This window comes from Hyla sarda, chromosome 4 (assembly GCF_029499605.1).
Source record: "Hyla sarda isolate aHylSar1 chromosome 4, aHylSar1.hap1, whole genome shotgun sequence".
Classification (NCBI taxonomy): domain Eukaryota; kingdom Metazoa; phylum Chordata; class Amphibia; order Anura; family Hylidae; genus Hyla; species Hyla sarda.
The window spans coordinates 4,811,178-4,827,448 of NC_079192.1; the positions used below are offsets into that span (position 1 = coordinate 4,811,178).

General features: G+C 44.3%; 1 protein-coding gene across 1 annotated transcript in view; it reads left to right on the forward strand.

Annotated features, from left to right (window-relative positions):
* LOC130367142 (olfactory receptor 10A7-like) overlaps positions 1–15,862 on the forward strand; it is a 32,922-nt gene extending 17,060 nt beyond the window's left edge. The window contains exon 3 of the mRNA XM_056569545.1: positions 14,933–15,862. Within this exon, the coding sequence (XP_056425520.1) occupies positions 14,933–15,862 (930 nt within the window). The remainder of the gene's footprint in view (positions 1–14,932) is intronic.
* Positions 15,863–16,271: the final 409 nt, after the last annotated feature.

Sequence of the window (16,271 nt, forward strand, 5' to 3'; positions counted from 1 at the left end):
AGGACGTACCTGTATACCCTTGGTCCCCAACTGGTTAAAACTGACATTAACTAAATCTCAGAACTTCAGAACTGAGCTGTTTGTCATAGTTTTATTTTTACATTTTCTAATTTTGCTACACGAAGGAAACTCTAGAGATGACGGAAAAAAATAAGTAAACAAATAAAATCTCCTGGGACTAGCATTACCTGTTTTTTTGAGAGTTAATATTTGCTGTTGCTGTTTGAAAGTCCTCCAGAACCATAGAGAGAGTTACCAGAGTGTAGGAGCATGACAGGAAGCCGGGCATACACTTGTTGCTCCATATAACGCGCTCCCCCCGGCAATGACAGGACACAGCTGCAAGGAGCAGTGAGGAGGCGGCGTATCCCCACTGGAGCCGTGGCTGTAAGCAGAGGTAAGAGCCATGTGCCTCCCTGCTGCAGGGAGAATATGCAGCAGGGAGGCGGCCAGTGTGAGAGTCCAGGGAGCCAATGCGCAGCCCTGGATTTCACTGTGCTCGCTCTCGCCTGTTTGATTGACAGGCGGGAGCGAGCACCGCAGTGACTGGAATTTCGAATCATTTGCCAGGCTCAAATGAGACGAAATTCTGTAGTGACGTCACTGCCGAATGCATTCGGCCACTAGGAGGGCGACCCCTAGTGGCCGAATTTAAAAGTGATTTTAAACTGGTTTAAAATCACTTTTTTTAATTAAACTATATTAGAGATATGTTGTAGTACTTAAGTACTACAACATATCAATTTTTTTATTTCATGACAGTGCCCATTTAAAGTGAATGTGGTCAGATGTGCAAAAAATGGCCAGGTCCTACAGTGAAAATTGGCTGGGTCCTTAAGGGGTTAAAACCCTTAAGGACCCAGCCAATTTTCACTGTAGGACCTGGCCATTTTTGAACATCTGACCACATTCACTTTAAGCATTAATAACTTTGGGATGCTTTACCTTTCATTCTGATTCCGAGATAGTTTTTTCGTGTCATATTCTACTTTGTTAGTGGTTACATTTTGTCGATACTTGCATCATTTCTTGGTGAAAAATCCCCAAATTTGATGAAAAAATTGTAAATTTTACTTTTTTGTTTAACTTTGAAGCTCTCTGCTTATAAGGAAAATGGATATTCCAAATAAATTATATATTGATTCACATATACAATATGTCTAATTTATGTTTCCATCATAAAGTTAACATGTTTTTACTTTTGGAAGACATCAGAGGGCTTCAAAGTATAGCAACAATTTTTCAATTTTTCACAAAATTTTAAAAATCTAAATTTTTCAGGGACCAATTCAGTTTTGAAGTGGATTTGAAGGGCTTTTATATATTAAATACCCCATAAATGACCCCATTAGAAAAACTGCACCCCTCAAAGTATTCAAAATTACATTCAAAAGGTTTGTTAACCCTTTAGGTGTTTCACAGGAATAGCAGCAAATTGAAGGAGAAAATCTTCATTTTTTACATTGGCATGTTCTTGTAGACCCAGTTATCTAATTTTTAAAAGCGGTAAAAGGAGAGAAATCTTCCTAAAATGTGTAACCCAATTTCTCTTGAGCAAGAAAATACCTCATATGTGTATGTCAAGTGTTCGGCGGGTGCAGTAGAGGGCTCAGAAGGGAAGGAGCGACAGTGGGATTTTGGAGCGTGAGTTTCTGAAATAGTTTTTGGGGGGCATGTCACATTTAGGAAGCCCCTATGGAGCCAGAACAGCCAAAAAAAACACATGGCATACTATTTTGGAAACTACACCCCTCAAGGCACTTAACAAGGGGTCCAGTGAGCCTTAACACCCCACAGGTGCTTGACGACTTTTCCTTAAATTTGGATGTGTAAATGATTATTTTTTTCACTAAAATGCTACTTTTTCCTCAAATAAAAATTTTTTGCAAGTGATAATTGGACAAAATGTCCCCCAAAATTTGTAACCCCATTTCTTCTGAGTATGGAAATACCCCATGTGTGGACGTCAAGTGCTCTGCTGGCGAACTACAATGCTCAGAAGAGGAGCACCATTGAGCTTTTTAAAAGATAATTTGTTTGGATTGGAAATAGGGGGCCATGTGCACCCCCCCCACATGTGACCCCATTTTGGAAACTACCCCCCTCACAGAATTTAATAAGGGGTGCAGTGAGTATTTACACCCCATTGGCGTTTGACAGATCTTTGGAACAGTGGGCTGTGCAAATGAAAAATATTTTTTTTTCATTTTCACGGATCACTGTTCCAAAAATCTGTTAGACACCTGTGGGGGGTAAATGCTCACTGCACCCCTTATTACATTACGTGAGGGGTGTAGTTTCCAAAATGGGGTGACATGTGGGGGGTGGTCCATTGTTCTGGCACTATGGGGGCTTTGTAAACACACATGGCCTTCAATTCCGGACAAATTTTCTCTTCAAAATCCCAATGGCGCTCCTTCTCTTCTGAGCATTGTAGTTCACCAGCAGAGCACTTTACATCCACATATGGGGTATGTTCTTACTCAGAAGAAATGGAGTTACAAATTTTGAGGGCCTTGTGAAAATGAAAAATTCAAAATTCATCAAACACTTGTGGGGTGTTAAGGCTCACTATACTTGTGGTAGTAGAGACAGAAAGGAAGACCGCAAACGGCGCCTCGTGTATTACCCTTAGAGTAGGTGTGGAATAGTATAGCCCCTTTTAAGTGGCTGCTCACCTTGGAGAAGAAGAAATTGTGCATATTACCTCAAAAAGAGGTATACTGGTGGAGCAGGCTGCTCAGCCGGAGCGTCCGCAGGGGTCAGGTAAAACCTGTCCTGTTGAAGCATACGAAGAGGTAGAGAAAAAAGGACCAACGATTTCCAGGCGCTGCTAGCTCAAAACACCAGAGGCACGAGTTATGGATGAAAGATCCTTGCAGGGATCATATTTATTAAAAATAACAAAAGTACAGATGACGCGTTTCGAGGGTAACCCCCTCTTCCTCAGATCTGAGGAAGAGGGGGTTACCCTCGAAACGCGTCATATGTACTTTTGTTATTTTTAATAAATATAATCCCTGCAAGGATCATTCATCCATAACTCGTGCCTCCGGTGTTTTGAGCTAGCAGCGCCTTGAAATTGTTGGTCCTTTTTTCTCTACTTCTTCGCAAGGCTCACTATACCCCTTGTTACGTTCCATGAGGGGTGTAGTTTCCAAAATGTGGTCACATGTGGGTATTTATTTTTTTGCATTTATGTCAGAACCGCTGTAAAATCAGCCACCCCTGTGCAAATCACCAATTTATGCCTCAAATGTACATAGTGCACTCTCACTCCTGAGCCTTGTTGTGCATCCGCAGAGCATTTTACGTCCACATATGGGGTATTTCCGTATTCAGGAGAAATTGTATTACAAATTTTGGGGGTCTTTTTTTCCTTTTACCGCTTGTGAAAACAAAAAGTATGGGGCAACACCAGCATGTTAGTGTAAACATTTTTTTTTTTTTTTTTACACTAACAGGCTGGTGTAGCCCCCAACTTTTCCTCTTCATAAGGGGTAAAAGGAGAAAAAGCCCCCCAAAATGTGTAGTGCAATTTCTCCTGAGTACGGAGATACCCCATATGTGGCCCTAAACTGTTTTCTTGAAATACGACAGGGCTCTGAAGTAAGAGAGAGCCATGCGCATTTGAGGACTAAATTAGGGATTGCATAAGGGTGGACATAGGGGTATTCTATGCCAGTGATTCCCAAACAGGGTGCTTCTAGCTGTTGCTAAACTCCCAGCATGCCTGGACAATCAGTGGCTGTCCGGAAATTCTGGGAGTTGTTGTTTTGAAACAGCTGGAGGCTCCGTTTTGGAAACCATGCCGTACAATACGTTTTTCATTTTTATTGGTGGACAGGGTAAGGGCGTGCATATGTAGTGTTTTACCCTTTATTATGTGTTAGTGTAGTGTTTTTAGGGTACATTCGCACTGGCAGGGTTACGGTGAGTTTCCCGCTAGGAGTTTGCGCTGCGGCGAAAAATTTGCCGCAGCTCAAACTTCACGCAGGAAACTTACTGTAAACCTGCCCGTGTGAATATACCTTGTACCCTCTACATTCACATGGGGGGAGGCAAACCTCCAGCTGTTTCAAAATTACAACTTTCAGCATGCACTGACAGACCGTGCATGCTGGGAGTTGTACTTTTGCAACAGCTGGAGGCACACTGGTTCAGTTAGGTTCTGTTACGTAACTCAGTATTTTCCAACCAATGTGTCTCCAGCTGTTGCAAAACTACAACTCCCAGCATGTACTGATCACCAAAGGGTATGCTGGAAGATGTAATTATGCAACAGCTGGAGGTATGCAACTACAATTTCCAGCATGCCTAGACAGGTGTTTGCTGTCTGTGCATGCTGGGCTTGGCAGTTTTGCAACATCTGGAGGTCTACAATTTAGACTACACAGTGATCTCCAAACTGTGGACCTCCAGATGTTGCAAAACTACAAATCCCAGCATGCACAGAGAGCAAACTGCTATGTGGGCATGCTAGGATTTGTAGTTTTGCAAGATCTAGAGGGCTACAGTTTGTAGATCACTATGCAGTGGTCTATAAATTGTAGACCTCCATCTGTTGCAAAACTACAACTCCCAGCATGCCCAAACAGCTGTCTGGGAATGCTGGTAGTTGTAGTTTTGCAACATGTGGAGGGCTATAGTTTAGAGACCACTGTATAGTGGTCTCAGACTGTAGCCCTCCAGATGTTGCTAGGCAACTCACTGGCTTCCGTAGGATCCAGCTGCACGACATCGCCTTGCCGATCACCGTCGCCCGCAGCCTCCGCAGATCTGTAAGTGACCTTCGGCGCCGGTACCTGGCGGTTTCTTCGTCCGGCCCCGCCTTGTGGGTGGGCAGAACGGGGAAAACTAAAGTAAACCCCCCCGCCCCCGATCTGCTATTGGTCGTCGCGTCTATACGACAAATAGCAGGGATAGAAGGGGTGGCACCCCTGCCACCTTGCTCCTATCCCTTCAGTGGGTGCCTTGGACAACCGCGATCCCCCTTATATTCTGGGTCACCGGGTCACCATAGACCCGTAATGACCCGGAATCGCGCAAATCGCAAGTGTGAATTCACTTGCGATTTGTGCCAATCTCCGACATGGGGGGGTCTGATGACCCCCCCCCCCCCCCCTGGGCATTTGCACGGGGTGCCTGCTGATCGATATCAGCAGTCACCCCGGTCCCATCCCTGCCCGCTGCGCTGCAGGGACCGAAATTCCCACGCCCGTACATGTACGTCATGGGTTCTTAAGTACCAGGGTCCCATGACGTACCGGTACGACATGTGTCCTGAAGAGGTTAAGGTCAATGAAGGAAACTGAACTAAAAATTTACTTTTTTTTTTGTATTTATTTACATTTTTGCAATTTAATTAACAAACACTACTAGTGGTCTAACAAAATTAAACATAAACAACAAACTTCGTAGGTCCCAGAGACCAATTTCAGCACACAGCCTAGAAGCATAATATGAAGTAATTTAGCTTCAACAAAACAGGAGGGTGCATCTGAGACCCAACCGGAGGTAGCCCTACACGGACAGACACAGTCACTCACACGCAAACATGCTTCCCGGTAACCTTAAGCCCCCCCTACGTAGAACCACAGTACAATAAGAAAACCTACTGAGATAGTCTAACTTGGGAGTCCGCTGACACATCCAGCAGAAGCCAGGGGGTCCATACCTTGTTTAATTTCCTAGGGCAGTTACGACTCACATAAAGATCCTGATATAATGAGACATACTTGTTGACCATAGTCAACCAACGAAACAGCAGGAGAGGGGAAGTATTCTTCCATGTCATTAGTACCACTTTGCGGGCACAGAACAGCAGAAAGCGAATCAATAGGCGTCTATGTGAGCTAGAAACCGCCTCATTAATGACTCCCAGCAGGCAAACCGGGTGAGTGAGTAGGAAAGGGAAATCCAGATAATCAGCCAGAAAAACCATCACCTCCCTCCAGAAGACAGAAATGACAGGACACTCCCAAACAGCATGCAAAAAGGTACCAACTTCACAAGAACAACGGAAACACAAATCAGGAGGAGAAACACCAATGCGCTTCAGTTTCACAGGGGTATAGTACAACCTCAAAACATACCTAGATTGGATCAGCATATCCCTACTACTGATCACTGTGGAATAATAAGCCCCTTAAACCTCCTTCCACTGATCCTTAGACAGATCCGGAATATAGGCCACCCATTTGTGAAATGCTTGGGAGAACGGGCTAGGCCCTAATGTCTGGAGAAGAGCAGAGGCCTGAGTTAGGGGTATAGAGAGGTCCATGGTGCCAAGGAGAAGCTCCACTATCTTCTGAAGTCAGGGAGGCAAATTGCGCCTGAACCGCATGCCTAAGCTGAAGATATGTATGAAAGGCATTTCCAGAGATGCTTTAACTTTCCTTCATGTCCGAAAAGGATAGGAAAACCTGGTCCTCCCCGAACAAGTGGATCACAAATTTGACACCATTGCAGATATTTAAAAAAACAAAACACAAGGGGCGCTTTCTGGTGCAATATCAAAGTAAAATGCGGAGAGATATAAGGAGATAGGAAACCACCACCACACCCAAGGTGTAGTACCTTGTGTCGGTGTCGGGTGGAGGCCCCACTTTGTGCAGTTTGCAGCTAGAACAACCCTAGCACCACTTCCTTTAAGGTCTGTGGGCTAATAGATACGGCACAGTGGTTAAAAAGGAAAAGGAAAAATTAGGGTTTTGGTATGTTCCAGCGCTACTGCAAGTGGTGTAGAATAACAAGGCTTGAAGCTGCCATGGGTAACACAGGACTTTATTTGGTAAGAGTGGTTACAGGACGGACAACGTGTTTCGGCGCATTCCAGGGCCTTCTTCAGGTCCAATTAAATTGAATACTGAAGTCCTAGTGTGTGTTTCCTGTGTCCCGGCAATTTGACACCATGAGGACCCTAAACAGGCCTCCTGCAACCCATACAGGTGAGGTAGATGCATGTTCCCCTTCAAGGGTGCTCTAGGAGATACCAGGGGCTGTGGAAATTTACTCAACACCACGGACCACACATTAGCTATAGTCTGAAGGGGAATAGGAAAAGAAGAGCAAAAGTGATACCTGTAGAGTGTGTTAGTAAGAGCTTCATAGGAAACCGTAATCGCTCCAGCCAAGGCCGTCGACGAGATTGACAGATCCAGGTCAATCCACCACGCTGCATAAACCAATTGGGAGGCAAGAAAATAGTTATAGACATCAAGGGCAGCTAAGCCGCCATGCCGCTTAGGAGCTTGGAGAAGAGCCCCACCAAGTCTGGGAGGTTTTGCCTGCCAGTAGAAGGATCCCAGAGCACCATACAGTGTATTAAAATATTTCCTAGGGGGAATCATGGTAGCTAGGCGAAATATATAAATCAACTTAGGGAGATAAATCATTTTAAAATATTTATCTGACCAGCTAGGGAGAGAGAAAGGGAGGACCAGGCATTCAGTAGCTCCACAGTGTAGTGTAAAAGCGGCTCCAAATTCTGGGGTCTATCAGGGACCCAGTTACCTCCACCCCTAAATATCTAAAACGGGGAACCACCAGCACCTCTGCCGGAAGAGTGGCGGGGAGGGGGACTCCAGATGAAAGGGCCATTAGGGATGACTTAGTCCAGTTGATCTGCAAGCCCGAAATAAAACTATACTGTTCAAGTAGATCAATAAGGGACAGGAGCGAACCCCCAGTATCCACTAAATAAACCAAGGTATCATCTGCATACAGGGAAACCTTCTCTACAATTGACCCCCTGGGAATACCACATATAGCAGGGCCCCTGTGTATGGCTGCCCCCAAAGGCTCTATCGCCAGCGCAAAAAGGAAGGGAGATAGCAGACATCCCTGTCTCATACCACAACCCAGCAGAAAAGGAGCAGAAACATCCAAGTTAGTGCGGATATGGGCCCATACAGCAAGCGAACCCAAGCAACAAATCGGGGACCAAACCCAAGTGTTCCTAGGACCTCCCATAGATAAGGCCACAACACTGAGTCAAAGGCTTTATAAATGTCCAGACTAACAACCACACCAGTAGGAAAGCCCTCCCCCACCGATACGATGTTAAGTTGCAAACGCTTCACATTTACGTCAGTGGCCCTGCCTCGCATAAACCCAGTTTGGTCAGGAAGAATGATAGCGTTAATCACCCCATATAAGTGAGAAGCCAGCACTCTAGCCAAGATCTTGATATCAATATTCAAGAGGGAAATAAGAATCAGGTAACAGTGGGTCCTTTCCAGGCTTAGGGAGCACCACAGTCAACCCCTCCCTCATAGAGTCTGGAAGGGCATTGGCAGCAGATATCGAATGAAACAATTTAAGTAGTATAGGGGCCAGTCGCTCCTCATTCATCCTATACCAATCTCCTATCATCCAATCTAAACCGGGGGTCTTCCGATGGGGAAGATCTCGTATGGCCTGTAGGAATCTCCTAAGAAAACCTAAACGGACTTGAGATTTTTGAAATGTATTTATTTTAAAAAGTAGAAAACCAAACAAGAGCAAAGCACTCCAAATAAAGGTGACTTATTTTCTCATGTAGGCATTACAACGTTTCTTCTCCTCCTGGAGCCATTTTCAAGCATGCTTTAAAGTGACTCCAGGAGGAGCTGAAACGTTGTAATGTCTACATGAGAAAATAAATTACCTTCATTTGGAGTGCTGTGCTCTTGTTTGGTTTTCTACATTATGGATGGACTTTGATCAGGTCTTTTCAGCGCTGGCACCACATACATTAACCCCTTAACGACGCAGGACGTAAATGTACGTTCTGGTGAGTTGGTACTTAACGCAACAGGACGTACATTCACCCCCTGAGCATAACCGCGAGCATTTCAGCGATACCCGGATCATGCGCGGCAGGTCCCGGCTGCTGATCGCAGGCAGGGACCCGCCCGTAATGGCGGACACCCGCGATCCCGCGGATGTCTGCCATTAACCCCTCAGATGCTGTGATCAATACAGATCACGGCATCTGCAGCATCGCGGTCTTTAACCCCTTCCCGCAGAATGTCATATATAAACGCCGGGTTGTGCAGTGCGTTCGCGCATCCCGGCGTTTATAAATGACATGCAGTTAACCCGGCGATGCGCAGCATCGCACGGGTTAACTGGCAGAAGTCCCGCTGTTTCCAGCAGGGGACAACTTCTGCTTCACCCCCAGGACCATCCATTGATGGTCCTGGTCAGCGATCACTGTGATTGGTCCCTGTGGACCAATCACAGTGATCTGGGGTGAAAGTTCAGATCCCCCGCACTGCCCGCCCCTGGAAGTCGGGCAGAACGGGGGACGAAGGCTGCAGGGGCTCGCGGGGACCTGCGGCATTCGGGGGGAACACGTGGGGACCGGCGGACTTACCTGATCCAGCGGCGGGACCGAGGAGCAGCGCGGGACCGGCCACGTGGACGAGCAGCGACGGGTAAGTATGTGGTCCTCAGAGGCAGCAGTGAAGATCTTCACTGCTGCTTCTAGGAGTCTGAAAACTACAACTCCCAGCATGCCTAGACAGCCTTTGGCTGTCTGGGCATGCTGGGAGTTGTAGTTTTGCAACATCTGGAGGGCCCCAATTTGGAGACCATTGTATAATGGTCTCCAATCTGTGCTCTTCCAGCTGTTGCAAAACTACAACTCCCAGCATGCACTGACTGTCCAGGCATGCTGGGAGTTTTAGTTAAGCAACATCTGGCCCTTCAGATGTTGCCGAACTACAACTTCCAGCATGCCCTTCAGCTGTCTGGGCATGCTGGGAGTTGTAGTTTTGCAACAGCTGGAGACACACTGGTTGGGAAACATTGTTTCTAACTCAGTGTTTCCTAACCTGTGTGCCTCCAGTTGTTGCAAAACTATAACTCCCAGCATGCACTAAAAGACCATGCATGCTGGGAGTTGTAGTTTTGCAACATCTGGAGGGCCCCAGTTTGGAGACCATTGTATAATGGTCTCCAATCTGTGCTCTTCCAGCTGTTGCAAAACTACAACTCCCAGTATGCACTGACTGTCCAGGCATGCTGGGAGTTTTAGTTCAGCAACATCTGGCCCTTCAGATGTTGCCGAACTACAACTCCCAGCAGGCCCTTCAGCTGTCTGGGCATGCTGGGAGTTGTAGTTTTGCAACATCTGGAGGGCCCCAGTTTGGAGACCATTGTATAATGGTCTCCAATCTGTGCTCTTCCAGCTGTTGCAAAACTACAACTCCCAGCATGCACTGACTGTCCAGGCATGCTGGGAGTTTTAGTTAAGCAACATCTGGCCCTTCAGATGTTGCCGAACTACAACTCCCAGCATGCCCTTCAGCTGTCTGGGCATGCTGGGAGTTGTAGTTTTGCAACAGCTGGAGACACACTGGTTGGGAAACATTGTTTCTAACTCAGTGTTTCCTAACCTGTGTGCCTCCAGCTGTTGCAAAACTATGACTCCCAGCATGCACTAACAGACCATGCATGCTGGGAGTTGTGGTTTTGCAACAGCTGATGCAAGCCCCCCCACCCCCCCCCCCCCCCCGCCCCGCCACCCCCGTGAATGTACAGGGTACATTCACATGGGCGAGGCTTTTTCAGTGGGTTTCTCGCATCTTGAGATGCAGCAAATTTTGCGCTGGGAAACTCGCTGTAATCCCCTGCCTATGTGACTGTACCCTAAAAACACTACACTACACTAACACAAAATAAAATAAAAAGTTAAAAACACTACATATACACATACCCTTACACAGCCCCCCTCCCCCAATAAGAACGTCCGGTACGCCACTGTTTCCAAAGCAGAGCCTCCAGCTGTTGAAAAACAACAACTCCCAGTATTGCCGGACAGCCGTTGACTGTCCAGGCATGCTGGGAGTTTTGCAACAGCTGGAGGCACCCTGTTTGGGAATCACTGGCGTAGAATACCCCTATGTCCACCCCTATGCAAATCCCTAATTTAGGCCTCAAATGCACATGGCGCTCTCACTTTGGAGCCCTGTCGTATTTCAGGGCAACAGTTTAGGGCGACATATGGGGTATCGCCGTACTCGGGAGAAATTGCGTTACAAGGTTTGGGGGGCTTTTTCTTCTTTAACCCTTCATGAAAAGGAAATGTTGGGGTCTACACCAGAATGTTTATTTTTTACACTAACATGCTGATGTTGCCCTATACTTTACATTTTCACAAGAGGTAAAAGGAAAAAAAGCCCCCCAAAATTTGTAACGCAATTTCTCCCGACTACAGAGATACCCCATATGTGAGCGCAAAGTGCTCTGGGGGCGCACAACAAGGCCCAGAAGGGAGAGTGCGCAATGTACATTTGAGGTGATTTGCACAGGGGTGGCTGATTGTTACAGCGGTTTTGACAAACGCAAAAAAAACAAAACCCCACATGTGACCCCATTTCGGAAACGACACCCCTCACGGAATGTAATAAGGGGTGCAGTGAGAATTTACCCCCCACAGGTGTCTGACGGATCTTTGGAACAGTGGTCTGTGAAAATGAAAACTTGTACAGCCCACTGTTCCAAAGATCTGTCAGACACCAGTGGGGGGCAAATGCTCACTGTACCCCTTGTTACGTTCCTCAAGGGGTCTAGTTTCCAAAATGGTATGCCATGTGTGTTTTTCTTTGCTGTTCTGGCACCATAGGGGCTCCCTAAATGCGACATGCTCCCCGAGCAAAATTTGCTCTCAAAAAGCCAAATATGACTCCTTCTCTTCTGAGCATTGTAGTTCGCCCATAGTGCACTTCAGGTCAACTTATGGGGTACCTCCATACTCAGAAGAGATGGGGTTACAAATTTTGGGGGGTATTTTCTGCTATTAACCCTTGCAAAAAGGTGAAATTAGGGGGGAAACACACATTTTAGTGGAAATTTTTTTTTTTTTACATATGCAAAAGTCATGAAACACCTGTGGGGTAATAAGGCTCACTTTATTCCTTATTACATTCCTCAAGGGGTCTAGTTTCCAAAATGGTATGCCATGTGGGTATTTTTTGCTGTCCTGGCACCATAGGGGCTTCCTAAATGCGACATGCCCCCCCGAGCAAAATTTGCTCTCAAAAAGCCAAATATGACTCCTTCTCTTCTGAGCATTGTAGTTCACCCATAGTGCACTTCAGGTCAACTTATGGGGTACCTCCATACTCAGAAGAGAAGGGGTTACAAATATTGGGGGGTATTTCCTGCTATTAACCCTTGGAAAAATGTGAAATTTGGGGGAAACACACATTTTAGTGAAAAAAAATATTTTTTTTTTACATATGCAAAAGTCGTGAAACACCTGTGGGGTATTAAGGCTCACTTTATTCCTTGTTACGTACCTCAAGGGGTCTAGTTTCCAAAATGGTATGCCATGTGAGGGTTTTTTGCTGTTCTGGCACCATAAGGGCTTCCTAAATGCAACATGCCCCCAAAAACCATTTCAGAAAAACGTACTCTCCAAAATCCCCTTATCGTTCTTTCCCTTCTGAGCCCTCTACTGCGCCCGCCGAACACTTTACATAGACATATGAGGTGTGTGCTTACTCGAGAGAAATTGGGCTACAAATATAAGTATACATTTTCTCCTTTTACCCCTTGTAAAAAATTTAAAAATTGGGTCTACAAGAACATGCGAGTGTAAAAAATGAAGATTGTGAATTTTCTCCTTCACTTTGCTTCTATTCCTGTGAAACACCTAAAGGGTTAAAATGATGACTGAATGTCATTTTGAATACTTTGGGGGGTGCAGTTTTTATAATGGGGTCTTTTGTGGGGTATTTCTAATAAGAAGACCCTTCAAATCCACTTCAAACCTGAACTGGTCCCTGAAAAATAGTGAGTTTGAAAATTTTGTGAAAAATTGGAAAATTGCTGCTGAATTTGAAGCCCTCTGGTGTCTTCCAAAAGTAAAAACTCGTCTTTTTTATGATGCAGACATAAAGTAGACATATTGTTTATGTGAATAAAAAATTTTTTTATTTGTAATATACATTTTCCTTACAAGCAGAGAGCTTCAAAGTTAGAAAAATGCAAAATTTTCAAATTTTTCATCAAATTTTAGGATTTTTCACAAGGAAAGGATGCAAGTTACCACAAAAATTTACCACCATGTTAAAGTAGAATATGTCACGAAAAAACAATCTCAGAATCAGAATGATAACTAAAAGCATTCCAGAGTTATTAATGTTTAAAGTGACAGTGGTCAGATGTGCAAAAAACGCTCTGGTCCTTAAGGCCAAAATGGGCTTGGTCCTGAAGGGGTTAAAATGGATGATTGGATCACCCGCAGCGCTGCCGCGGCGATCCGATCATCCAGCACGGCAGCCGGAGGTCCCCTCACCTGCCTCCGCTGCCTTCCCGGTGTCCTCTGCTCTGATCTGCCTTCCCGCAGACCAGAGCAGAAGATGACCGATAACCCTGATCAGTGCTATGTTCTATACATAGCACTGAACAGGATTAGCAATAGAAAGATTGCTATAAATAGTCCCCTATGGGGACTATTAAAGTGTAAAAATAAAAGTAAAAAAAGTAAAAAAAAATAAAGTAAAGATAAAGTGAAAAATCAACTCCCCCAATAAAAACGTAAATTGTCCAATTTTCCCTATTTCACCCCCAAAAAGTGTTAAAAACATATTTTATGTACATATTTGGTATCACCGCATGCGTAAATATCTGAACTATTAAAATAAAATGCTAATGATACCGTACGGTGAACGGCGTGAAAGTAAAAATAAAAAGTTCAAAATAGCTGCTTTTTTTATAACATTTTATTCCAAATAAAATTAATAAAAAATGGATTAAAAGTTTTATATGAGCAAATATGGTATCAATAAAAAGTACAGATCATGGCGCAAAAAATGAGCCCTCATACCGCCGCTTATACGGAAAAATGAAAAAGTTATAGGTCTTCAAAATATACTTTTTTAAACATACTAACTTGGTTGAAAAGTTTGCAATTTTTTTTATCGTATTGACCCAAAGAATAAAGAACACATGTCATTTTTACCGTAAATTTTACGGCGTGAAAACGAAAACTTCCAAAATTAGCAAAATTGCTGTTTTCTTTTTAATTTCCCCACACAAATAGTATTTTTTTTGGTCGCACCATACATTTTATGGTAAAGTGAGTCATAGCATTACAACGGACAACTGGTCGTGCAAAAAACAAGCCCTCATACTAGTCTGTGGATGAAAATATAAAAGAGTTATGATTTTTTGAAGACGAGAAGGGAAAAAAAGAAAACATAAAAATAAAATTATCTGCGTCCTTAAGGCCCAAATGGGCTGAGTCCTTAAGGGGTTAAAGGGGTACTCCGGTGCTTAGACATCTTATCCCCTATCCAAAGGATAGGGGATAAGATGCCTGATCACGGGAGTCCCGCCGCTGGGGACCCCGTGATCTTGCACCGCCTCTGCCCCCGTGTGACGTCACATCCCGCCCCTCAATGCAAGTCTATGGGAGGGAGCGTGACAGCCTGAGGACCTCCAGTGGTTCAGGAAGCCTCTACAGGTAGGTGCTGCATGGTAGATCCAGGGGGTCCCCAGCAGCTGGACCCCGGCGATCTGACATCTTATCCCCTATCCTTTGGATAGGGGATAAGATGTCTAGGGGCGGCTTACCCCTTTAAAAGTGAAGGGGTGGTCTGTAACCTAGACAATGAGCGGTAAAGAGGGGAGAGAGAAGCATCAATAACATAAAAAGGAGGCAAGGTAAAAAAAAATATATATTTACAAAAGTGTATAACGTTACATGCCTTAAAATTTAAAAAGTGATTATGGGAACAGAATTCCCCTTTCAGGACAAGGAGAATTATATTATGTAATTAGGATGTATATTATGTATATTATAGTAAAGTATATTATGTAAAAATGTGTTGTAATATTTTTGTCAAGGGCATGGATTCGATAGTCTCTCTTTGATTGTTTTTTTTTATGTTTTGGTATTTTCTGTTTAATTTTGTGTTATTTGTTCTATGTATAGGGTAATAATCTGACTGCGGTCACTGAGTTCTTTCTGTTAGGATTTCAAATCAACCAAGGTTTAAGAATTTCACTGTTCTGCTTTCTCCTGATGATTTACTGTGGGACAATATGTGGGAATCTCCTGATCATCACCCTGGTGTCCACCAGCAAGAACCTCCACACCCCAATGTACTTCTTAATCTCACAACTGTCCATCAATGACATGTTGGTGACCTCAGATATTACCCCCAATATGCTCCATATCCTACTGAATAATGGGGGGGCCATTTCATTTATTAACTGTGTCGCTCAGTTTTATTTCTTCTGTGCCTCAGAAACATCTGAATGTCTTCTCCTCTCTGTGATGTCTTATGACAGATATGTGGCCATCTGTAATCCTCTCCGTTACTCTTCTATCATGACAAGTAAATATTGTGGGATATTGACAGTCATCTGTTGGTTTTTGGGATCTTCCATTATTTTGATTTATATAATTACAATGACAAAGCTTATTTTTTGTGGACCAAACATCATTGACCATTTCTTCTGTGACATGATCCCCTTACTAGAGCTTTCCTGCTCTGACACCTTTGTTGTTCACTTGCAGATGACTTTACTAAGTATTCCAGTCCTATTAATACCATCCACCATCATTATAGTTTCTTATACTTATATTGTTTTAGAAATATTAAGGATCCCATCCAATGCTGGTAGGAAGAAAGCCTTCTCCACCTGTAGCTCCCACCTCATTGTGGTCTCCATATTCTATGGGACTATATTCAGTGTTTATGTTGTCCCAACAAAAGGACAAACACTGACCATGAGTAAAATCCTCTCCCTACTATATACTGTGTTTATTCCTTTGGTCAACCCTATTATATACAGTCTGAGGAATAAAGACATTAGGAAAGCCGTACAGGAAACAATTCAAAAGTGGGTGATCTGGTAAATTCTCAATAATATAAAAACAATAAGACAGGAGCATTCTTAGTAGCTAAAACCATTCAATTCTAATTGGAAAAGTTGACAAACTGAAAGCTTTCAAGACTAGAGGCATCAATATCAACCCCCCATCTATGAACTCCTCCAGGGATGAGCAAATCAAATCAAAGGGACAGCCAAGAGTACACACCTGTTGGTGTTGTAGACTAATACTGTTTTAAGCTTAGTGAAGCGTATTGTCCCCCCCCCCTCATATACCCACTAATTATTTTAGGCAGAAAAGTGCCAGGATGTGTACAGAGGAGTAGCAGAGGCCTAAATTCATCAGGCAGAGGTCGCTGCAGACTAGGTGCGAGTGACAGCAGGAGTCGCAGAGAGAGGCCTGAGCTCCCGGTATCAGCTAGCGGTCGTGTCTC